The 23,445-nt window shown below is 52.0% G+C and overlaps 1 protein-coding gene across 6 annotated transcripts; it reads right to left on the bottom strand.

Annotated features, from left to right (window-relative positions):
* Window positions 1-1,664: 1,664 nt before the first annotated feature.
* On the bottom strand, window positions 1,665-22,945 carry MGAT1 (alpha-1,3-mannosyl-glycoprotein 2-beta-N-acetylglucosaminyltransferase). 6 transcript variants are annotated; one of them, XM_010375022.2, is made up of 3 exons: window positions 22,566-22,945; window positions 20,807-21,230; window positions 1,665-4,794 (listed from the first exon to the last, which is right to left on the bottom strand). In XM_010375022.2, the coding sequence occupies exon 3, from the start codon at window positions 4,666-4,668 to the stop codon at window positions 3,331-3,333; it is 1,338 nt and encodes a 445-aa protein (XP_010373324.1). In that variant the 5' UTR covers window positions 4,669-4,794; window positions 20,807-21,230; window positions 22,566-22,945; the 3' UTR covers window positions 1,665-3,330. The 6 variants fall into 6 exon arrangements, with proteins under 6 accessions (XP_010373324.1, XP_010373321.1, XP_010373322.1 ...); XM_010375019.2 differs by having other exon boundaries at window positions 22,175-22,574; XM_010375020.2 differs by lacking the exon at window positions 22,566-22,945 and adding an exon at window positions 21,793-22,005.
* Between the last annotated feature and the right edge of the window lie 500 nt (window positions 22,946-23,445).

Genomic DNA, 23,445 nt, shown 5'->3' on the forward strand with positions numbered 1-23,445 from the left:
GAGTAACATAGGGCTTTTCCATCTGGCATTTCCACTTGCTTTGGTACCCACAGGAGCTTCGGGGTCTGGAGGCAGCCACCATGCACACACGCGCACCACCTGAGCAAGCCTTGACAGGGGAATACCAGGAGACCCCTGAAGGTGCTCCTTCCTTCGGGAGCCTGAGATCCAGTCTCTGTCTTGTAAGGGGGTCCTCTGGCCCCGCAGGCCCCAAACTCTACTCCCCCATCATCTCTCCTGGACCTCCCTGAGCCACCCAGCCCCCTCACCACCCTCACAGGAGACCACTGGTGCCTGGCCTGAGAATCCAAGTGCAGCTGGGGAATGGCCTGGAAGCGGTGGTAAAGGCTGGAATGGAACAGTCCAGCATCACACAGTGGCTAACAGCAGAGTTCATGCCAATCCGGCTCTCCCACAACCCTCTGTGTGACCTGGGGCAAGTTAACCTCTACGTGCCTGCTTCCTCACTGGTCAAACAAGAGCTAAACACTACTCACCACTGAGGCTTGCTCTGAGGATTAAATAAGTTTGTATTTATCATGGAGCACTCAGAACAATGCACTTGGTTAGCTGCATGAAATGCTAAGGACATGGAGCCTGGCAGCCAGACTCCTCCTGGCTCCACTGGGAAGGGCACAATGCAGCTATCTCCTGGCCTACTCCACATCTGCACATCACAGATAACGACCATCTCCCCTTATTTAACAAAAAAGTAGGGCTAAATAACCCATTTAAGCAACAGGGGAAGGCAAAACCCGCTCCACACAAATCTCAAAGGCTAAAATAAAATGGATGTCTGACACTGGTTTCTGAGCCCAGATGGGAGGTCAGAGCTGCTCCCAAGGCCACGGCCTCAACGCAGTTCCCCAGACGCCTCTGCCACCATCTGGTGTGGAGCTCCAAAGTAGTTTCTGCCAAGAACGTTGCTAGCCCAGGGTTTTTGGTTTGGTTTGGTTTGTTTTTTTTTGAGATGGAGTTTTGCTCTTACCGCCCAGACTGGAGTGCAGGGGCACAACCTCAGCTCACTGCAACCTCCCCCTCCTGGGTTCAGGTGATTCTCCTGCCTCAGCCTCCTGCAGCTGGGATTACAGGTGTCCGCCACCACGCCCAGCTAATTTTTGTATTTTTGGTAGAGATGGGGTTTCACCATGTTAGCCAGGCTGGTCTCAAACTCCTGAATTTAGGTGACCCACCCACCTTGGCCTCCCAAAGTACTGCAATTACAGGCGTGAGCCACCGCGCCTGGCCTAGCCCGAGTTTTCAAACCCACGCAGGAAATCAGGAAACCAAGTTCGTGGTCACAAAAAGCGTTTTGCTTTTTGTTTTTCCGAGACGGAGTCTTGCTCTGTCGCCCAGGCTGGAGTGCAGTGGTCTCAGATCACTGCAACCTCCGACTCCCAGGTTCAAGTGATTCTCCAGCCTCAGCCTCCTGAAGTAGCTGGGATTACAGGCATGCGCCATCACGCCCAGCAAATTTTTGTATTTTTAGTAAAATAGTTTTAGGTTTCACCATGTTGGCCAGGATGGTCCTGAACTCCTGACTTCGTGATCCATCCACCTCAGCCTCCCAAAGTGCTGGGATCAGAGCCACTGCGCCCGGCCGTGTTTTGTTCTTTTAAATGAATTAGTGGAGAACAGAAACTCTCAGAATGTTGCATGTGACATGCATAGGTAACAGTTTTGTCTGTGTATGTGTTCTGGGTGTTAGCAAAACAGGCACTCTCACTGGGGTTGCGTTTGGGAGTCCAAGCGCCACTGTGAGGCCAACCCTGGTATCAGCTGTGCACCCTAAGGCTCCCCAGCAGGTCATAAAGGGCACTCAGTAAGCACTGCCTGGGCCAGCAGAGGGCACCGGGCACAAAGCACCTCTCAGGGACCACCCTGATCAGAGGAGCTGGTTCTTCCCCAGACCAAGCCTGCCCAGCCAGCAGGAGGCAGAAGCAGGAGACACTCACCAGCTTTCCTGCTGTGGCCTCCTGGCTCTACAGGATGATCAGCAGCAGGAGCACGGCTTGGGGGTCCTCTCTACCTTGTGGCCTGCACTTCCTTTCCCACCTGGCCCCCATCCCCTGGGCTGTCGCTGCCTCTTCTCTCCCACTCATCCACTTTCCTTCCTCAACTTTGCTTCCTCCCACCCATCTAGCCCTCTCCTTAACTCTTCATTCTCCCTTTTCCTTTCTTCCCCCGCCTGTCACCTCCTTTTCCAGGACACACACACACATAATATTTTTCAGACAATTCAGCCTTTACTTTATTTTAGAAAATAATTCTGTAGCTTCCACTTTCTTTCATGAAACTGAGGTCAGGCAAGAAACAAAAATCCACCAAGTCCTCTCCACCCTGCCATGGCATCCTGGCCTGTGAGGACATGGGGCGCCTGGGAGTAGGCAGGGAGGCTGGGCAGCACTGGGCCAGAGGCGTCCTGGTCACTGCTCCATCTGGTCACTGCTCCACCTCATGCTGAAAGGCCACCAGAGCCACAGCCTGCAGGGAGGAGCCTGCGTGCCAAACCCCAGAGGGAAAAGGGACACACGGATTGAATGCTGTCTTCTACCAAGCCAGCAGGAGCCTCCTAGAGCAACAGAGAGAGGACTGATTTTCAGAAAGGAAGGGTCAGGGCATAGTCCCTCTCTGAGGTAAGGCAAGAGAGGGGCTGGCCCGGCACAAGGCCTTCCTCCCTGCACCTCTCCCCTGACAGCTGGGCATGGGCTGAGGAGAGGTCTTGTTTGCCCCCTTCAACTTTCCATCTCAGAACGATAAACTGCTAGGCTGCAGGGAGAGAAGGGCTAAGTGGGGGTCAGAGACAGGAGAGAAGGACAGGAGGCAGTGAGCCCCAATGACCCACCAACTCCACCAGGCCCTGACAAGGCAGCCTCTTTGGTTAGTATCATTTTGGCCACAAATATGTCCCCTTCTCCCATAACCCAGCCCCCACTGGGGGAAAAGGAACAGGTATAGAAGGAGGGCTCATGCCCTGGCTGGAAAAGCCAGGTCAGGGAGAGAGAGCAAACGTTGCCAAACTCTGCACATGCTCCAGGAGAAAACTCAGGACTTGGACATTTCTGGCCTCAACAAGCCCAGTGTCCCCCTACCACACAGTGGTTTCCTGCTTAATACCCCGCAACACACCCTAGAATAGTTCCCCTGATCTGACTCCCTTGAGAACGGGAGAATAATCCTCACCTTATCATTTGTGCACTTAAATGCCACTCGGAAAAATCAAAAAGATAAATGCACCTAAGAGGGAAACACAAGCAGGCCGATGCAGCCTGGGGACTGTAGTCCCACCTCAGCTCATGATGTGGCAAGGAGGGGCCCAGGAAGGACAGGCTAATTCCAGCTAGGATCATAGCCCTCCCACGTCGGCGGGGGCGCCAGGTGGACACGGCGGCCCCGGAACTGGAAGGTGACAATACCCCGGTAACCAGCTCTCGGAACCCCCGACTTAAGGTCATCCATGACACCCAGAGCCTTGGCGAAGGCCTTGAAGCTGTCCCTGCCGGTGTACTGCACCCGCACCTCCCCCAGCTCCTTGCGATCATTGGTCCTCACTTTCTCCACCTGCAGCTGGGGAGCCCCATAGACGCGGGCGAGGAAATCCCGGTCATAGGCCTCCCGCTGCAGGTAGGACAGGTCCAGCTGGGTGAAGTGCACAAACTGCTGGTTCAGCTTGATAAACTTGAGGTGCTGGTCAAAGAACTGCCCGTGGCTCACACCCTTGCGGCCAAAGGTCATCGTTCTGGAGATTTCGGGGCGGATGCAGGCCCGCCCCTTCCGCTGCTCCGGCCGGCGCATCCAGTCGTCCCAGAAGGCCTTTGGCCACTTGGGCTCCAGCTCAGTCCAGAGCTCGGCCAGCAGCAGCCAGCCCAGGCCAGGAAAAAAGTCGGTGCGGTAGAGCAGCTCGGGCTTGCCGGCGTCCACCATCTGCTCCTTGCCGTTGTCGTTCCAGGCCGAGACGCACCAGAGGGAGGGGTCGGCCTTCAGCAGCGGATAGGTGGCCTGAAAGTACTCGAAGAAGTCCGGGGCCACCTCCAGGTCATCCTCCACCACCACGGCCGCGGGGAAGCGGAACTGGTGGAAGACCTGGCCCAGCGCCCAGCGGTAGTGCCGCGCAATCTTGTAGTAGCCCTGGAACTTGCGGTGGTCCGGCGGCACCGCGATGCTGCTCAGGTCGGGCTGCCGGATGTGCGTGACGGCGCCGCCGTAGGAGGCGATGGCCTGGGCCGTCTCCTCATGCCCACAGTCCTGGCTAACGATGATGGGGAAGAGCTCAGCCGAGGGCCGGTAATGCAGCAGCTTGTCCAGGCAGCGCCGAACAGTGCTGCGGTCACAGGCAATGACCAGGATGGGAATCACCGCTGGCGCTGGGGTCACAGGCACGTGCGGCTGGGCGGGAGGGGCCGCTGTGGGCACCCTCCCCCGCTGGCTCCACAGGGCATCCCCGATCTGCTGCAGCAGCCCACGCTGCCGCTCCAGCTCCACCTCGGCGTCTTGGGCCAGGCGAATCACTTCCCGGGTGAGGCTGGCAGGGTCGTCATCCAGAGCACTGACTGAGGGTGGCCTGCCAGGTGCTGGGCGTGTCCAGAAGAAAAGGAGCAGCAGGGCATTCCAGGCCACAAAGAGGATAGCGCCCCACAGCACAAGCCCTGCAGACTGCTTCTTCAGCATCCTGGCCCCCACGGGGGAGGGCAGGCAAGGGGAGGGTTCAAGGCTGCCCGGGGCTTGTCCGGCTCCCTTGCCTGCAGTCCTAGGGATGCTTCCTCTGGACTATGGGATTAGGAAGCAGCCATGCACCTAAAGACAGGAGAGAGAAAACAAACCGTCACACAAAGGCGTGTGGCTCCACACCCCACAGGTAGAGGAATGTGGGGGGCAGGAAAAGGCCAAGAGTGAGGGTGGAGGAAGGCCAGGAGGTTGATTCCAGAGCTCTCTACGGAGTCAACATCTATGCTGATTCTCAGCAACGCATTTTTGAGGGAGAGGTAGAATGTGATGCTGGTAGAGGGAGAGAGAAAAAGAATCCTAACTCCTTTCTACCTGTCAGAACTCATTTCCCTCCAGCGGGGAAGGAGGAGGGAGGAGCAAGGAGTGAAAGCATCTGCCTACCATTCCTCTAACCCAACTGCCCCATGATTACTGATTTTTAAAATCAAATATCATGCCTCAGGGCTAAAATTAATCCCTTATCTAACAGGGAAGCACCAGGGGCACCCCACAAATGTCAGGAGCAAAATGAAGCTGCCCATCATCTCCAGCGTTATTTAACGTTTTGCTGGAGGAAGCAGTCAATGCAAATGAACCAAGAAAAAAACAATTCAAAGCAGAAGTGGAAAAGAAGCGAACTATTTCTATTATCTTTACTTGTGAGAATATGCCTGGAAAACTCTTAGTAAATCAATAATAAACTAAACCAAACTATCAATGAACTGAGCAAGGTAATGAAATATAAAAATCAACAAACACAAATGGATAGCCTTTATATCCACAAATGACTCATGAGAAGAAAACATGGATGAGAAAACCCTCCTTACAAAAGCCAGAGAAATGAGAAAATATTTAGAAATAAACTTAATAAACTTAAACATTCAAAACGTATGTGAACAAAACTATCATTCCCGAAAGACACAAAAGAACATGTGAACATCCCTTGTTCTTGGTCAGGACATCTCAGCATCATCAAAAATCCCAATAAAAATACCTTTTTATGGAACTAGACGAACTGACAATAAAGTTCACATGAACAACTAGGAAAACAGTAAAAATAAGCTGTGAGGAGGGACTTAGCCCTACCAGATATTAAAATGCTGCACACTGGCCAGGTGCAGTAGCTCCCACCTGCAATCCCAGCACTTTGGGAGGCCAACGCAGGAGGATCGCTTGAGCCCAGGAGTTCAAGAATAGCCTGGGCAGCACAGAGAGACCCTGTCTCTACAAGAAATAATTAAAAAAAAAAAAAAAAGCTGGGCATGGTGGCATGCACCTGTGGTCCCAGCTACTTAGGAGGCTGAGATGGAATCACCCGAGTCTGGGAAGCTGAGGCTGTAATAAGCCATGATTGGATTGTGCCATTGCACTCCAGCCTAGGCAAAACAGTGAGGCTCTGTCTCAAAAAAATTATATATATATATATATACACACACACACACACACACACACACACATATACATATACTGCATACTACAAAACCTCCATAATTACAACTGTGTGGTACTGGTACATAAACAGACCAAGAAAATTCCCAAGGCCAAGATAGTCTTATTAATAGTGTTATAATAATTATGTAGCTATGCTATATAGCTTGAATATGGTTTGTTCTCTGAAACACATGTTGGAATTTGACCCCCAATGTGGTGGTGCTGGAGGTGGGGTCTAGGGGTAGGTGTTTGGATCACAAGGGGGGCCGGGGCAGAGCCCTCATAATGTCCTCCGGTGAGTGAGCTAGTTCCCCAGGGATAGCAGGCTGTTACAACCAAGCCCAGTCTCTCTTGCATGCCCCACTTCCTTTCTACTGTCTCTCCTGCATGCCCCACTTCCTTTCTACTGTCTCTCCTGCATGCCCCACTTCCTTTCTACTATCTCTCCTGCATGTCCTACTTCCTTTCTACTGTCTCTCCTGCATGCCACACTTCCTACTTTCAGCCATATCCATACAAAAACCTATACAGGAATGTTTATAGTCACTTTATTCATAATCACTCAAAACTGGAATAACCCAAAGGCCCATCAACAGGGAAATACAGATAAACAAATTGTGATTTACTCATAGAATGGAATAATATCCAGCAAAAAAAACCTGAATAAATCACTGACACACACAACACAATCTCCAAATAATTACACAATATGGGTCTTTTTGGGAAAAATAAAAAAGAACACATACACTAAGATTCCATTGACATAAAACTGCAGAAAATAGAAACTAATCTATATGACAGAAAGCAGATCAGTTGTTGCCTAGGAATGGAGGCAGAGAAGGGCAGTGGGGTAGTTACTACACAGGGGCTTTAGGAAACTTCTGGAAAGGTGGGTATGTTTATTATCTTGATTGTGGTGATACTTTTACAGGTGTGTATATATATACACACACACATACACCCACATTTGTGAAAACATCAAACTGTACACTTTATATGCAGTTTATTGCACATATTTATATCAATTGTATGTCAATGAAACCTCAAAAAACTTTTTAAAAGAAGACATTATTGGGTAAAATGACAAAGTTGGAATATGGACAGTAGGTTAAAGTATCAGTGATAACTGATTAATTCCAATTCTTAGGTAATACACACTGAAGTATTTAGAGGTAGAGGGCCAGGACAGATGCAACTTCTTAAATGGTTCAGAACAAAAATATACTGCATACATAGAGAGGGAGAGCAAATGGAGCAAAATATTAACAAGTGAATCTGAGTAAAGACAGTGTGTACGAGTATCCTTATACTATTTTTTATTCTTGCAATTTGTATAAGTTTGAAGCTATTTCCACATGAAGTTTCTTGACAGTCAAATATGTAGACCTTGCCCATAGCTCTGAATAGCTTCATCCATCAGGGTAGCCCCAGCTGGGCACATCAGCAAGGCAAATTGAGATGATCTGTTTGCCCTGAATTCCTCAGTCAGTCACTTGACGACATGCATCACACACCTGCTCTCTGCCAGGCTCTGGGAAGGAACCAGGACAGAAACCAATGAGAAAAAGGCATGGCCCCACCCACCCTCCAAGCTCTACCAGACCACATTACTGGAAAGGATCTGAAACACTCCCCAATTCCCAGCCAGCTGCCATTCCAGACCATAACTCCTTGACTGTCCTGCCTCTGATCTCCCTTCACACCCGGAAGCTTCAGGCATGCACCCTCTTACACCAACAGCTCTGCCAGTTACCCTCTGCTTCACAGCCTACTCTCTAATCCTGGTCAAAACCTGGGGCCTCCGATCTAATCTCTGAGGCTCTGGGCTCTCAAACCAGCAGATCTGGCTTAAAAGGGCTGATCCTGAAGGGCGTCTAAAGAGACCTGGATTCTGTCTCCCTCCTGGCGAGACTTCTCCAGCCCCTGCCAGCATTCACCACCACTTGTCTTCTTCCTAGAAACCAACCACCCCCACGACTCCAGGACATCAGTCTTCTCAGAAACCTCAAGTCCATTTCCACGTAACTGTGCAATTAAATTCCTATTATATCAGGGCTCATACACTATAGATCAGTTAGATATATGTCATCAAGTGACTGAGGAATTCAGGGCAAACACTGTTTCAGTTGGCCTTACTGCTGTGCCCAGCTGGGGCCATACAGATGGATGAAGCTACTCAGAGCTGTGGGCCATATCCCCATATTTGATTTTTAAGAAACTTTATGTGGAAAAAAAGAGTGATGCAGAGAAGAGTTTCAGTTTCTTTATCTCCTTTTTTTTTGAGACAGAGTCTCGATCTGTCTGTTGCCCAGGCTGGAGTACAGTGGCATGATCTCAGGTCATTGCAACCTCTGCCTCCCAAGCTCAAGCAACTTTCTTGCCTCAGCCTCCTGAGTAGCTGGGATTACAGGCGCCTGCCACCTTGCCCAGCTACTTTTTGTATTTTTAAGAGAGACGGGGTTTCACCATGTTGGCCAGGCTGGTGTCGAACTCCTGACCTCAAGTGATCCACCCTCCTCAGCCTCCCAAAGTGCGGGGATACAGGTGTGAGCCACGGCGCCCGGCAGAGTTTCACTTTCTTCTTCGCTCTCCCCTCAGGATGTTGTCCATGTTGGAACCTCCCCTCTAATCTGATGGCCAGGATTCCTTGTCTCCCAACTTCTCGCCTCCTAAATGACTGTGCAAGAAAAAGACTTTATATAACAGGACAGGGATGGAGAAGAGGGACTGAACTCTATTCATTGAAGTGCTGCTCTGCATGGCTTAGAAGGGCGGGGCCACACTGGGCTCAGTGGCTCAAGCCTATAATCCCAGAGCTTTGGGAGGCCGAGGCAGGCGGATCACCTGAGGTCAGCAGCCTGGCCAACATGGCAAAACCCCATCTCTACTAAAATAAAAATACAAAAATTAGCTGGGTGTGGTGGTGTGCGCCTGTAATCCCAGCTACTCGGAAGGCTGAGACAGGAGAATCCCTTGAACCTGGGAGGTGGAGGTTGCAGTGGGCTGAGATGGCGCCACTGCCTTCCAGCCTGGATGACAGAGCAAGACTCCATCCCAAAAAAAGAAATAAAAAAGGGGGCTAGAGGGATAGCCCGTCCCTGACTTATCAACGACCTGCAAGCCCTTATGGCAAAGCCTCATGGGACCCTCCAGATGACTTCTGCACCCTTTAGATGACTTTTTACTCTTCTCTAAACATTAGAATTTGGTGGCCCACACCCACTACCTGACACTTAGGACCTCCTGCCCCACCCTTCTAAGCCATGTAGGTCAAAGCAATCTTCTGACTGGGTTTTTACTTAGCAAATCTGCACACATCTGGAGTGGCTAGAGAGCCCACAGGAAAAGCTGCCCCAGCCCAGCCCTGGTCCCCACCTTAGTGCTTGGACCGTTGTTCTCCACCCCACAGCCCTGTGCTTCAAACTTGCTCCTCTTGCTGTAAGAGTACATGACACCCCTATTTCCAGCCCACCTGCTTCTTCACATAGGCTCATCCTGGGCTCCAGTGCTATTTTCCTACTGTTTACCCATGTAATTCCTGAGATAGGATCCTCAGCTCTGCCTGGAAGTTAGTGCTGTGTGCACACACATGAACCAGGAGAGCCACACACCCTCTCACAGCTGGCTGTGCCCAAAAGGATGGTCAAGCCCAGACCCTGGCCAGCAGCGGTGACCTGCTCCTCCAGCAAGCACTGCTCAAGTCTGCTCAGGCCACCATCAGGAGAGTGCAGCAGTAACAAAGGCAAGCCAGACAGCCCAGAGGCATCACCCTACGTTTTGTCACATTTCTGAGACTCAAACTGGGTTGCTGTGAAGATCAGATGAGATAAGCCATGTTAGGTGTTTAGAACAGTGCCCGGCATGACCACGTAAATACTGGCCAGTTACTTCACTCCTTTCTCCCCATTCTCTTTGTTCCATTCTACCACACTCCCATTGGGTACCCCAATGGCCAACCCTACCCTTGGGGTCTGTGCATGTGCCCTTGAGTCAGCTCTGCTCTTCCCTATCTTCTTCACCTGGCACACTCTGCTTCGTGTCTCTGCCAAGATGCCTTCCTTGACGCCTGGGACCACATAAGGTCCACCTACCCTTCACCAACAGCAACGAGCGCAACCACCTACTCGATTTCTCTCAGGCCCCCTCAGCTGCAAGCTACATGAAGACAGGGATTGGCTCCACCAGCACCACCAAGCCGCTGTGCTAGGGCCCTCAACATTCAGCAGACGTGCCTGGGATCTAAACACATCCACAGTTCCTCAACTGCAACTGCCAAATCCAAGAAGCACTAAAAAACAGAAGTTTTCTTAACTCAATTGGCAGTAAAGTCTCATCCAACCTCATTTGCTAAAATCTGATCTGATCTAATATGGGGCTATTTATAGTCTTTTCTCTCTCCTGCTGTGGCTATTCATACATTTTGCTACAGAAATAAACATGGTGGCTTATGCTGTGCTGCTTCTGATCTTCCACTACAGAGTAAATTCACCAGATCACCTTTTCAAAACTCCAAAAATTCTGAATTCTGAAATACGTCGGCCGGGCGCGGTGGCTCAAGCCTGTAATCCCAGCACTTTGGGAGGCCGAGATGGGTGGATCACGAGGTCAGGAGATCGAGACCATCCTGGCTAACACGGTGAAACCCCGTCTCTACTAAAAAATACAAAAAACTAGCCGGGCGATGTGGCGGCGTCTGTAGTCCCAGCTACTCGGGAGGCTGAGGCAGGAGAATGGCGTAAACCCGGGAGGCGGAGCTTGCAGTGAGCTGAGATCCGGCCACTGCACTCCAGCCTGGGCGGCAGAGCGAGACTCCGTCTCAAAAAAAAAAAAAAAAAAAAAAAAAGAAATACATCTAGGCCCAAAAACTTCAAAACTGTGAGAATGGAAGTACAAAGTTACTCTGACTGCTAGCAGTCCATGTCAAGCCCTCCAGCCTGTTAACCTGAACTCACTCCTTCATAGGAAGGACTGTCTTAAGTCTGGACTCTTGATGTAGTTTCCCAGCTGGTCCACCTGTCACTCATCCTGCTTCCCTCTCACAAACCCTCCCAACAGCAACGGTGCATCCCTCCTGACAAGCACGTCTGGTCACAATAACTTGCCTTAAAGCCATCAGAGGCTGCACTGCCCACAAAATAAAACTCAAACTCATTATTATGACATACAAAGCCCTTCTTACAGACTGGCTCAAACATCCCTTTTCAACCTGACCTCCAACCACTCACCCCATGGACCCTGCACTCTGGCCTCAGCAGGCTGCTTTTTCCCCAATAAGCAAACCTGGACACTGCTGGGTCTTTGCTCCAGTTGGTCCCTCATCCTGGAATCTGACCATGGCACCCCCTGCCAGCCACCCATACATCCTTTCAGGCCACTTCAGGTGACTCCTGCAACATCGCAGACAGAGCCAGGCCTCCCTGTGGCTACACTCCCATAGCACTCTCTCCACACCATAACAGAATCTGTGGCCACACGCACCTGACTCCCACCTTCCTCCTTAGGAAAGAAGACTCTATGACTTCTGTGCCCGGCACAGTGCTTGGCACATGCGTGAGGTTCAAGTGGCTAGATGGAAGACTGCTCGCACTATTAGTGAAACCAGGGAGAAAGATGGTCAAAGCAGCAGCAAGAGAGTGAAGCGTTCCATTTTCCAAAGATGACCGCACATATCCCATTCCATACGCTCTTCTTACAAGTGACAAAGACACCCCTGGCTCCAGAGCTGAGGGTCTGTGCTCCCTCCCTTTGGTTCTGGGAAGAAGAGATGCTATGTGACTTGTGAGACTAACTCATAAAAGGCAGTAGTTTCCACCTGGTCCTCTTAAGATGCTTAATCCTAGGACCCTGCTACACGGACAGGACCCCTCTAGGTATTCCAACTGACAACCCCAGCTACGGTCCCAGCTGACAGCCAGCATCAACTGCTAGACACAGGAGACGGCTCTCCAGATTATCCCAGCCCCAGCCATACCTGACTGCAACCATGTGAAAGACCACAAGCAAGAACCACACAGCTGAGATGTTAATAAAATGATTCTGTTGCTGTAAGCCACTAAGTTCTGGGGTGATTCATTATGCAGCCAGCAGTACCTGAAGCAATGAGAAAAACAGAATCTAGATAATCTTGACAAGCAGGGCAAGAGTCCTCCCTGTCCTCTGTGCTCAGTTCAAAGTCCAAATACTGAGGCCCTGTCTCCACTCATGTCCCCTTCCTTATTAGATATCTACTCCTGCATAATAAATTACCTCGATATTTAGTGGCTTAAAACAACAGTTATCACTTACTCTTTCTCACAGCTTTTATTGGTCAGAAATTTGGACAGTACAACACAGAGGGGATGGATGTCTCTGCTCTACCATGCCTGAGGCCTTGCTGAAAGACTCAAAAGTTGAAGGCTAGACTCCCCTGGAGGCTCTCAGGTTCTCTCACATGTCTGTGGGATGACGTTGGCAGCAGCTGAGACATTATTGGCAGGAGTGCTCGCTAGAACCCCTCTATGTGGCCTGGAAATGTACTGGAAGTGGTGGCTGCATTCCAAAGGGGAGTGTTCCAAGAAAGCGAGCAAGCCAGGTGAAGGTGTGTCCCGTTCCTGATTCAGCCTTGGATCACGTCTGTCTTACTCACTGGTCAAGGGAACCACAAGTTCCTATCCACATTCACGGGGAGAGAATCACAAACCCCACCACTGGGTGGGAAGTGGACAATGTCAAACTATAACTACAAGTGGAAGGGGATACTTATGGGTGAGGCCCTTTAGGGAAAATACAATCTGCTACACCTTCCTTTTTCAATAGAACAACTGTCCTTAATCCTGACCTGAGTCCTAATGATATCATTATGAGACTGACATGCAAGGCACAGACTCAAAACTGACTTCCATTTTCTAGAGTTTTCACAACTCCTTTAGGGAAGTGACACAGCCAATCCACACCACCAAGTACAAAGACATCTGCACCAGGGTGGGAGATGACAAGTGTGTCTTTTCAGTACCAACCCCTTCAGCCAAAACCCAGGTGGTGGGTTTCAGTACCAAACCCTTCAGCCAAAATCTGGGTAGGTGCTACCCACCCCTATGGGGCTCACTCAGTTTCTGAATTATTTGAAGGACTGCCTAGGAGCTGTGAGATCCTTTCTAACAGTCTAATGCCATGGTATTCTCCAACCTATTTCCTTTATCTGGCAAAATATGTTGCTTAAACAGCAAGTGAACACCAGATAGTGAACTTCCAATCATGAGCAATAAGAGAGAAATTATATTTAGCTTTAAAATTAAGTATAGAAGTGGAAGAAATGGTAACAGATTTTCCCTTCTATCTCTGCTTTGCTTAATGTTAAAGAGCACTACGTAAAAATTCCAGAAAATATAGACATGTTACAGATAATGGAAATCTAACTGAACTACTTTCATGTTCATTCTTAGACCTTGGCTGGACTCCTGTATCATGTACCAGGCCCATAATTTCAGGACGGAAAAAAAAAGAAAGGTAGTCAGAGAAGATACACTAAATAATTCAAGCGTTTAGAGAATAAGACCTAGGAGGGAAAGGATGCAGGTTATTCATCCTGGAAAAGAAGAGCTAAATACAAGTGCCACAAAAGGCATGAGGCCTGGGATTCAGGCGATCCAGCCAGCAAGCAAGGCAACTTTGGACAAGTCACTTGACCCACTTATACCTTAGTTCTCTCATCTATAAGGTGATAGGGCTGATTTGGTTCATCACAAGGTACCAGTGCCTGGATACTGAGGATAGTGACAATTTCTCTAATGCCCCAAACAGTAATGAGTTTCCCTTGTTACACAGGCCACTGAGGTCAGACATACTGCAGTGCTTCTAACAGTGAGAATAAGACACAGAAGCAGGGATATGGGTGAGCTCAATGGTCCCGGAATTGGGAAAGACCAGGACCCAGTGATTCCTGATGGAAGGCAGACCCTGGATGATGTGAGCATGTAAGAGCAAAGGCTACATGGCCTGAAAAAATATTGTAAATGACTGAAAATAAAGTTGGACAACTTCTCAGCCAGTGATGTTCTAAAACAAAACAGCAGACCCGCTACAGCAGCAAGGGTTAACCGAAGTGAAGCTTCAGCCTTGCGGGAGACAGAGCGGGCCAGCCACAGTCCCTCTGCTACAGAGTTTATCAGACGCGGGCACTGCACGTCCCGGGGCTCTCTACTCCACACACGTTAGCAAACAGGTAGGAAGAAAAGTTTTCTTGCCAATTTATTATATATATATTTCAACAGAGTCAACATTTCCTTTATGTTGAGGAGAATCAACCTCTATTAACTTGGGGAAAGGATGCTGGAGTGAGGTTAGGGGGAAAGGTCACCTCCCTAGTCTCGCTCCGCAAACCCTCCGGGCACTCCCACCCCCTCCCTGCCCCGCACCCACGGACGCCCTGGGCCGAGTTTCACAACATCCTCCCCAGTCCGCGGAGCCCGCCCTCCCTCCCTCTAACAGCTGGAGGCCCGGGATTCCGAAAGCAGAAGGCGGAGTTCCACCCTCCCGGCTCGGGAAGGGACTAAGGCGCAGCTGGGACCGGGTCGGCCCGGGCCGCTGCCCAGCCAAGCCCTCTCTCGCTAGCGCTCACGGGCACCGGGGCTTTCGGGCGACCCGACGTCCCTGGGGCTCCCTCTCGGCGCCCGCGAGGCCTCCCCCGGTCAGACCTCCGACCCCGGACCTCTACTCACCAGGGCCTCCCAACGTCCTGGCCCCGAACTTGGCCCGCCCGGGGTCGCAGGGAGCGAGCCCGGTGCCCAGGCGCTGCCGCGGCCGCCTCGCCTTTCCACTCGCCAGCCCTTCCTGCGGCGCGCCGGGGCCGGACAGCCCGGGCGGGCAACGTGGCCCTTCCCCGGCAGGCGGGGCGGGGCGGACGGATGGGCGGGGCGGGCTCATGGGCGGGACCGACCGCCCCTCCGCGTCCCGCCCCCCGGCCGGCGTCCGCCGGGCCCCCTCCTCCTGGCCAGCCTCCTTTCCCCGCTGCTTCTCAGTCAACCCAGGGCCCAAGTTTTCCCAGGCCCCCAACTTCGGGAGTCGGCTTTCCTGCTCCCTCGCGCAACCCTGAGGGTGGACGCCCGACCCCACCCCTGCCCTCGGCCCCCCAGCACAGCCGCCCTGCCTGGAGCCGCGCCTCAAGTGGGCCCGCAGTCCAGGAAAGGCGTTCACCAAACCCTAGGCCAAGGGCTGGGAGCCGGTCCCCCGCCCCAACCCAGGGGAGGCTGAGGAGCCTGGGTGGGGGCCCCAGGGCGCGTGGGGCAAGGACAGAAGAGGAACCAGGGTGCCCGACGCGGGGCCGGGGGAAAACACCTGTGCCAAAGCAAGCCAGGGCCAGCTGTGGCTTCTTCCCTTTTGTTTTTCCTTTGTGGGTGGGGAACGAGAGAGTTAGTTCTAAGTAAAGAAAGCAGGGAGAGACCTGCCAGCAGGGTAGGCCCACCAGCCCTAGGCGGGAAGGACTCGGTCACAAGCTTTGGCGGGAGCACCATGAAAGCCCAGAACCGGTCTGCGCCTGGCTGGTGTTTTCAAGGGGAGGAAGGTGCGGAACTGAAGAGGAGGTGGAGGTGGACCCAGACCCACCCAGGGGAGGGAGGGACAGCTCTTCCATAGCAAATACCTGTGGCTGAGCCAGGAGCAAAGTCTGGCCAGGAGGAGGACAGACGCAGAAGACCAGGGGCTCCAGCGCATAGAGCCTGTTTCGCCAGCGATCAGGTCTGAGGCCTGGATTCCACGAGACCGGTGCAAGCCAGGAGCCAGCCCCACTCCCTCCCCCAGCTCCGTCCGGCCTGGCCCTCTGCAGAAGCCTGATGCCCACTCTCACCATGGGACCCCAGGTAGTGAGGGTGGATAGCCGAGGGCTACTGGCTGCTGGGTAGCTGACTTCCCCTAGAAGGGCTGCTGCCATATGATCAGGACCCACGCCCCTGACATCAACCCCTCCCCCGTGTTCCAGGGCACGGAGCAGTCCGGAACTCTGAGGCCTGTGGTTACTGACTGACTGCTCACTAACTTGTTTCTACATGAAACCACGAATCGTGCAGGGTTCTAGAGAAACAAAGGGCCCCTGCGTGGAGGCGAGGACCTAAATCAAAACTGCTAAAGGGTTACCAGGCATAGTGAGAGGCCTCAGGGGCCAAACCCTCCCTCGGCCTCTCCTTCAAGCCTCAGGAGCTCTGCGGAGTGGGCGTTATCATCCCCATTCTACAGATAACTAGTTTGAGGCTCAGGGTAAGTGCCAGCGTGCTGGAGGCCACAAGACCTGGTGGGGAGCATGGCCAGATTTCAGACCGGGCACTCTTGCGCCCCCCCCCATCCACCCTCGCACACATCCTCCAGCGCCAGTGCTCTAAGAGGGCTCTGTGTCCTCTCAGGCGCTGCCGTGAAGCCTCCGCGGAAGTGGCCAGAGCCCAGACCTGGAGGAGGAGCAGGAGAAGAGCAGGCCCACCAAGGCCCGCCATGTAGGAGGAGCAGGAGAAGAGCAGGCCCACCAAGGCCCGCCATGTGCAGTGTGCGCCAAGCCCGTGGCCTCCACTTTAGCTGACTGCGTGCACTGTGGCAGGAGCCTCAAGCCCAGGTGGGTGTGCCAGTCAGAGGCCAGTTGTCTGTCACCTCTGCCTTATGTTTCTCTAATGAACAAGAGTCGGGGCCTGGGGGCTCTGCACACTTACACTAGGTGTCAGGCGTAAAGGAAAAAACAATTATGTTTCCTAAAAGTGAAAAGGCTGGGAAACACTGTTTTGTAGATCCAAGACATGAGGAGCCAAAATCACCTTCCAGGAGAAAGGAGAGACATCAGGGGGTGCTGAAAGGTGGGGGAAGATCAGCCCATGAGATGTCAGATTCCCACCACTAACTCTGATGCTTCTCCATCTAAGGCAGGTGAAGGGGAAACAGTATGAGGGCTGTTTGTGCACTGTAACGCACACCCCCTCTCTACCACCCTTTGTTTAAATCCCAAGGCTCACAGGAAGATCCAAAGGGAGAAATTCCCGGACTGCAAGAGACCATCTCAAAAAGAAAGGGTCTGGTTAGAGAATCAGAATGGGTGTGATGGAGGCAAAAGAGAGCACTTGGTCTGAGAGGCAAGAAACCAGGGTAAATGAGTGCCAAACTGACCTGGGAAAAAGAGGCTCTGAACTCTTGATAGAGGTTACATGGGGAGCAGTGATTAGGGGTAAGAAGGATAGAAACAAGGGCCCAGGATTCTGGGGGTGGGCTTGGGATTGGATTATGTGCAAAATGAAAAAACAGGAGGATAAACAGTCACAGGATTAAACCAGAATTAGGAGGAACAATACTCTCCTGCCCACTCCACCACCAACAAAAGAGAACTGAAAAGATGAAAAGGAAGTGAAAACTGTTGCAGGAAATGGCCCTCCCATAAACCATGCCTAAGATCCCTGACATTTTTTACAATTTGAAAAGAATTCATGCCCTTAAATTAAAATGAAAACATCAGTAAAAGTAAAAGCAGGCCGGGTGCGGTGGCTCACGCCTATAATCCCAGCATTTTGGGAGGCCAAGGCAGGCGGATCACGAGGTCAGGAGTTCGAGACCAGCCTGGCCAACATAGTGAAACACCATCTCTACTAAAAATACAAAAATTAGCCAGGTGTGGTGGCATGCACCTGTAGTCCCAGCTACTCAGGAGGCTGAGGCAGGAGAATTACTTGAACTTGGGAGGCAGAGGTTGCAGTGAGCAGAGACTATGCCACTGAACTCCAGCCAGGGTGATAGAGTGAGATTCCATCTCAAAAAAAAAAAAAAAGTAAAAGCAAATGTTTAAAATCAGTGTTTTGTTTCCCTTCTCCCTGCCTCCCAATCTCTCTGTTTGCCACTTTCCCTCACCCCACAATGGAGACCCAGAAATTCATCTAATCCAGGTCAAAGAGGAAAGATTAACATAATAATCACTAAACAATGTCTGTGAAATATAACTTTTGGTTAGCCACCTACAATTCCTTTTGGAATAAAGAAGAATATAAATAATTGAGTTAAAATACACACATGGGCGGGCACCATGGTTCATGCCTGTAATCCCAGCACTTTGGGAGGCCAAGGTGGACAGATCACGAGTTCAGGAGATCGAGACCATCCTGCCCAACATGGTGAAACCCCGTCTCTACTAAAAATACAAAAAATTAGCCAGGCACGGTGGCGCGTGCCTGTAGTCCCAGCTACTTGGGAGGCTGAGGCAGGGGAATGGCTTGAACCTGGGAGGTGGAGGTTGCAGCAAGCTGAGATCGCACCACTGCACTCCAGCCTGGCGACAGAGCAAGACTCCGTCTCAAAAAAAGAAAAGAAAAGAAAAGAAATACACACACACACACAGTCTGGTGAAGTCTATCACTGCTCTTGGCTAAGTAGCCTGACACCTGCTGAGTGCCATGCCCTGGCATCCTGGCGTCCCTGTGAAAAAGCCAACGGTTGTCTTGAAAGGACTGTCTCATGGAAGGGTCAGGTGGAGGGCAGGAGGGTGGGAAGGTCAGGGAGAGGAATGCTTGCTCACTCTAAGGAGGAAATGTTCCACCAGAGAGGCTGTCTGGCAGGCACAGAGCTTCTCCCCCTGGAGGTTTGCAGAACCCAGATGGCCCTTGTCAGGTCAGATGCTGTGGAAACAGCACACTACTGGGAGGTGATTTCAGTGCCGACCACTCTACCCTTAGGCAAACCCTTCCCACTCAGGGCTTCCGTAGCTTCCCCTCAAACTGGGAAAAGAATCTCTGCTGTGTTCTCCTCACAACAAAGTGATGAGGGAAAACGGACAAAACAGATTGAATGGATCACATGAGAGAAGCACTATGCAAATACACAACTCCCCGGTACCTGGGATCCCAGAGATGGCTGAGGAGGCACCGTGGCATCACATATCCCTGAGGGACCACTGTGACCCCTATGTCTAAGCAAAGACTGACACCAGCAATGTGCTGGGTGAAGCTGGGGAAGGTGGCATATCCACCTTGAGACCCACACCTTATAAAGGAGCAGCCTGGCCTCAAAGGGGCTGCCCCAGGCATCAAATCAGAGGAGAAAGAACAGCTTGGGAGCAGCAGCTCCACCCAGGCCACCGCCCACCGCTCAGGCCGCTGCAGGGAGTGAGGAAAACTCCTGTGGCAAAAAAGGAAAGACTGGGGAAGGGGGTGGAAGAAAAAAATTTAACAGGGAAAGTAAGGCGTAAGTACAGGATTTTCAGTTTGCAAATGACCTCCCTGGCACCCATCCTCAAGGAACACTTGAGGCCTAGGTGTTACTGAGCTAGGGAGAGGCGGAGACGTGCCAGAAGCCAGGCTTCCTGCCCTTTGCCCAGACATCCTACTGTCTCTCAAAATTCCCAACACCGTGCTCCACCTCTCCTTTCTGCTGTGTGTGGTCACCGGGAAAAGCTGGCATCTTGGCACAAGTAAACTGGAATTGAAGGAGGGAGCAGACAGGAAGCGAGAAGATAAAGACAAACAGGGCTGCTTTTAGTGGGAATACAGCCTGAGAAAATACGAAGGGCAAAAAGATGTCAGTCTGGAAAACAACGTCACCTCAAAGAGCTGGAAAAATAACGAGGATATGGCACAGGAAGGCAAAGACCACCACTCACTTCAAGAAATGCAGTACCAACTCCTAGCCAGACACTTGCCCTCAAGGCTTCGGCATCCCTCCACCCCCTCTTTAACCAGCTACCTCAAAGGGGCACACTGAAATTGGACTGGAGAGCCCTAAGGACCAATGTAGTACCTGCAAGAATCTTCAATCCAAGTTCTCCTTGGATCCATTCGCCTGTTCTACAACTTGATGATCCCAAGTACTGCTTAACAACAAGATGATGAAACAAATTCAGGCTTTTAACTAAGGACGTCTTCTTAGGCTTCTGCCAGCACACTATTTCAGTAAGAAAAGAGAACTCCTGATTCAGAGTTGTTTCTGTGCCTTTAAGGCACATGTAGCAATATCAATGTTATTGTTTCCTATGTACATGGCCCCGGATACTTTTCAAAATCCTTCATTGTTTCATTTGCTCCTTGTAACAACTTGTAAGGGACCTGGAAAGTCAGTGTTCCCCATTTTGTAGGTGAAGAGAACATAGCCTGTGTAGGGTTGTACACTGACTAAAAAAGTCAAAGCTAGAACACAAGTACTCCTTCCTGATTCCCAAACCTGTGTTCTGTTCCTCTGCTCTTTTCCTGAGCTTTCATGGGCTAAGCTCCTGTTATAGAAAGACGAAGAGAGACAATTTAGGAGGTGATCTAGACCATTCCCACCTTCTCCTCCCACCAGTAGTCCTTTTCAGTTAGCTCCCCAAAACAGAGCAGCTGCCTCTGCCTAGGTAATCCATTCCAGTCTTAACCCAGACTGACTTGGAATCCTATTATCTCAGTGTTGGAAGGGCCTTTAAAGGTAATCTAATCCAACCTCCCTTCGGAAGCCTGAATTATTTTCATGTTCTCCTTGGCCGAACCTCTCAATTGCCATTGCTCACAACCCCTTACAAGGCACTTATCCAGCCTGGGTAAGGACAGGTGGGAACAAGTCTACACCCGGACAGAGTAATGGAGAGGTGTAGCTTCCAGTGTCCCCATCTGGATAAGATTTCCTGAATAATAGCCTCTGCAAACTCGCCCGCTCAACAACTTCTGCACACGCGCAGTAAGACATTACATGGGAAATGAGACAGCAGCCTTACCTTTCCTCTTGTCTCAGTTGCTCCCCAGGAGATCATCAAACCCCCATTCAACACTCCATTTTCAAAACCGATAATCCCAAATCAGATCCACCAAAGTGCAGCTTCTCTCTTCTTATCCAGGTCCAAAGTCCATGGCTGAGCTGACCCTGACGGGGAGGAGTCTGGGGGGGAAGGGTTGTGTCCAGGCCCCTCCCCCCCCACTGCAGACTTAAGTGCCCCTCTCAGGGGTCCGTTACCTCCCTTCATTCAGCTGCCTTATTAAGCTCAGAGTCTGGTGATGGACAGATCCCGGATACTATCCCATCTCTTGCTCAGGCAGGGGAAGTTATCCACTGTGAGAACTGGCCCATCTGTCTTCTGCGGAGGTTCATAAGAAACAGGCCTTAGAAGCGGCATGGCCCAGGTGGCAGATGTTCGTGTTAACCTGCAGAACATTTAAACATTATAACACTCTCTAATCTAGTACATACCCAAATAGAGTCCTAAAAACTTCTAGTTTCCACTCCCCACCTAAGAGTCCATACTAGGCTCTATCATCAAACAACTTTCAACACTCCGCAAGGTTATACGAAGCACCTACTTAACTCAGGTATCGCACGCCAGAACACAGTCACCTCATCAAGTGTTTATATACAAACACATACAATATAAACATTATATATGTACAAACATATACATGATTCAGGATAAAAGATGGGTCGTACCCATTCTCGCCACAGAAAAGTAACCGGAGACTGTCTTCTAAGAAATCGAGAAAAGAACGCCCTTTCTCCTGCCCGCCTGTCTAAAGCGCAACATAATAATCGAATCTCCCAACTTCTTAGGGTGCTAAGCGTTTTAGTCCACCAGCCCTCTTCAACTAAACTAGTTAATGAATCCTTTCCAGACCGAGATGTTGGCATCTTCTACATGCATTCTTTGCTCCTTTTCCTTCAACTAAGCTCCCCCTCCGCTTGCAAAACTGTGCCAGAGATATATGTCCCAACCTCTGTTAAAGTCCTTCCCGGGGCTACTCCCGAGAACACTCTCCTGGAATGTTTAAGGCCCAAGTCCTGCTTGCAGCAGCCCCACAGTGTTCCTATTTCTCAGCCCGGAAACCCACCCCTGTCGCCCCATCCTCTTCAAGTTTATTCCTAAACACACATCCCCACACACAGACACACACACTCTATCCTTTCCTTCTGTAGGGGCGTGGCGTCCACATGACCTCCACCCCCTCCAAGAATTTAACTCCTCCCACCCTTCTCCCCGGAACCCGGTACCCCGTGTTCACAGGAGAAGGGGGTGACACTGCGACCCTCCCTGGACTCCGACCCCCACCCGGCCGCCCTGCGGACGACCCTCGCCCTAACTGAGCCGGCTCGTTACCTGGTTCCCGCCCGCCCCGCGTCGGCTAGGAGCCGCGGCCCGCCCGGGTAGCAATCCAGGCCCCAAGCCCGATCCCCAGCGCCGGCCCAGGCCCCACCCCCTCGACCCCCAGCGGCCCGGCCCTCCCCTCGCACTCCTTCCCCCCTCCCACCATCCACCGCAGCCACTTCCGCCCGTCCTCCGGAAGTGGGCCCCGGGACTGCGGCCTCCCACATCCCGCCGATTTTTCTACCCCACGTCCCCAGCCCTTCACCACCACCACCACGGGAGCAAGGGAGGTGGGTCTGCAGGGCCTGAGATTGTTCTACAGCCACTGTTCACAAGGCTGAAGGACAGGTGTGGGCAGAACCAGGTTGTGAGAACGAAGCCGGGCGCAGAGTAGCGGCCGTACAGGAGGGGGAGGGGCAGAAGAGCCTGGCCAGCGGCGGAAGCGCACGGCAGGTGGAGGCGCGCGGGAAGAAGCACGCATGCGTCGCGGGGGTTTGGTCTTTGGGGTGCTGGGCGGGGCTTGGGCGGGGCGAGGACGCTGAAGTGGGGGCGGAACCTGTGCGGGGCAGCCCTGCCCTCTGCCTCCGCCCAAAGGTCGCCCAGCAACGGCCCGCTTGACCCGGCTTCTCAAAAAGGGTGGGGGTCCCTGTGCTGGTCGCGGATCCTGGCGCGAAGCCTTTCGGAAAGCTTCGCGGCCTGTGTGTGCTGCTTCCTCGGACGCGAGCTGTGTCCCAGTAGTGGAGGAAGGTTTTATTTCGTTCATCGCGGCCGTTTCTCGCTGCATGTCTGACAGGTGCTGTTGGTCGCTGTGGCCGGGCCCGCCGTCGCGGCGCGGGAGCGGCCTGCCCGAGGCTGCCGGGAGGAGGGCGGCCTGGCCGGCGCGGCCGTTCCCGTGGTGCCCCGGGCTCCTCGGAAGCGGCCTCCGCTCCTTCAGACGTCGGACCCCGAGTTCCACATGTGCCCCGCGGTTTTCCCTTACCCTGAATCCTAGGAGCCGCTTCTCGTTTTTGAAGTTCCTGTGCAGCTCTCCCGTTTTCGAGCATCTTACCAGGACTGGGCATGGATTTGCAGCCTCCGTTTTTGCCCCACTTTTCGAACGCCGGGATCTCGGCCCGGCCTGTGTTCTGTCGTGGAATTTCTCCGGAGCACGGACTGACTGAACGTTCCCGTTACTGGGAATGTAATGGTTGCTGCGTCAGGACTCTTGAAATGATTTTTTTATTTGGAACGATACCATAATATTTGGAATTTTCTTAAAGGAGAAAATATATATTGCTTAATTA

Source organism: Rhinopithecus roxellana, chromosome 3 (assembly GCF_007565055.1).
Source record: "Rhinopithecus roxellana isolate Shanxi Qingling chromosome 3, ASM756505v1, whole genome shotgun sequence".
Classification (NCBI taxonomy): Eukaryota; Metazoa; Chordata; class Mammalia; order Primates; family Cercopithecidae; genus Rhinopithecus; species Rhinopithecus roxellana.

Excerpts from the sequence above, each read along its gene's own strand:
- MGAT1 (XM_010375022.2), bottom strand. The coding sequence starts at position 4,668 with ATGCTGAAGAAGCAGTCTGCAGGGCTTGTGCTGTGGGGCGCTATCCTC.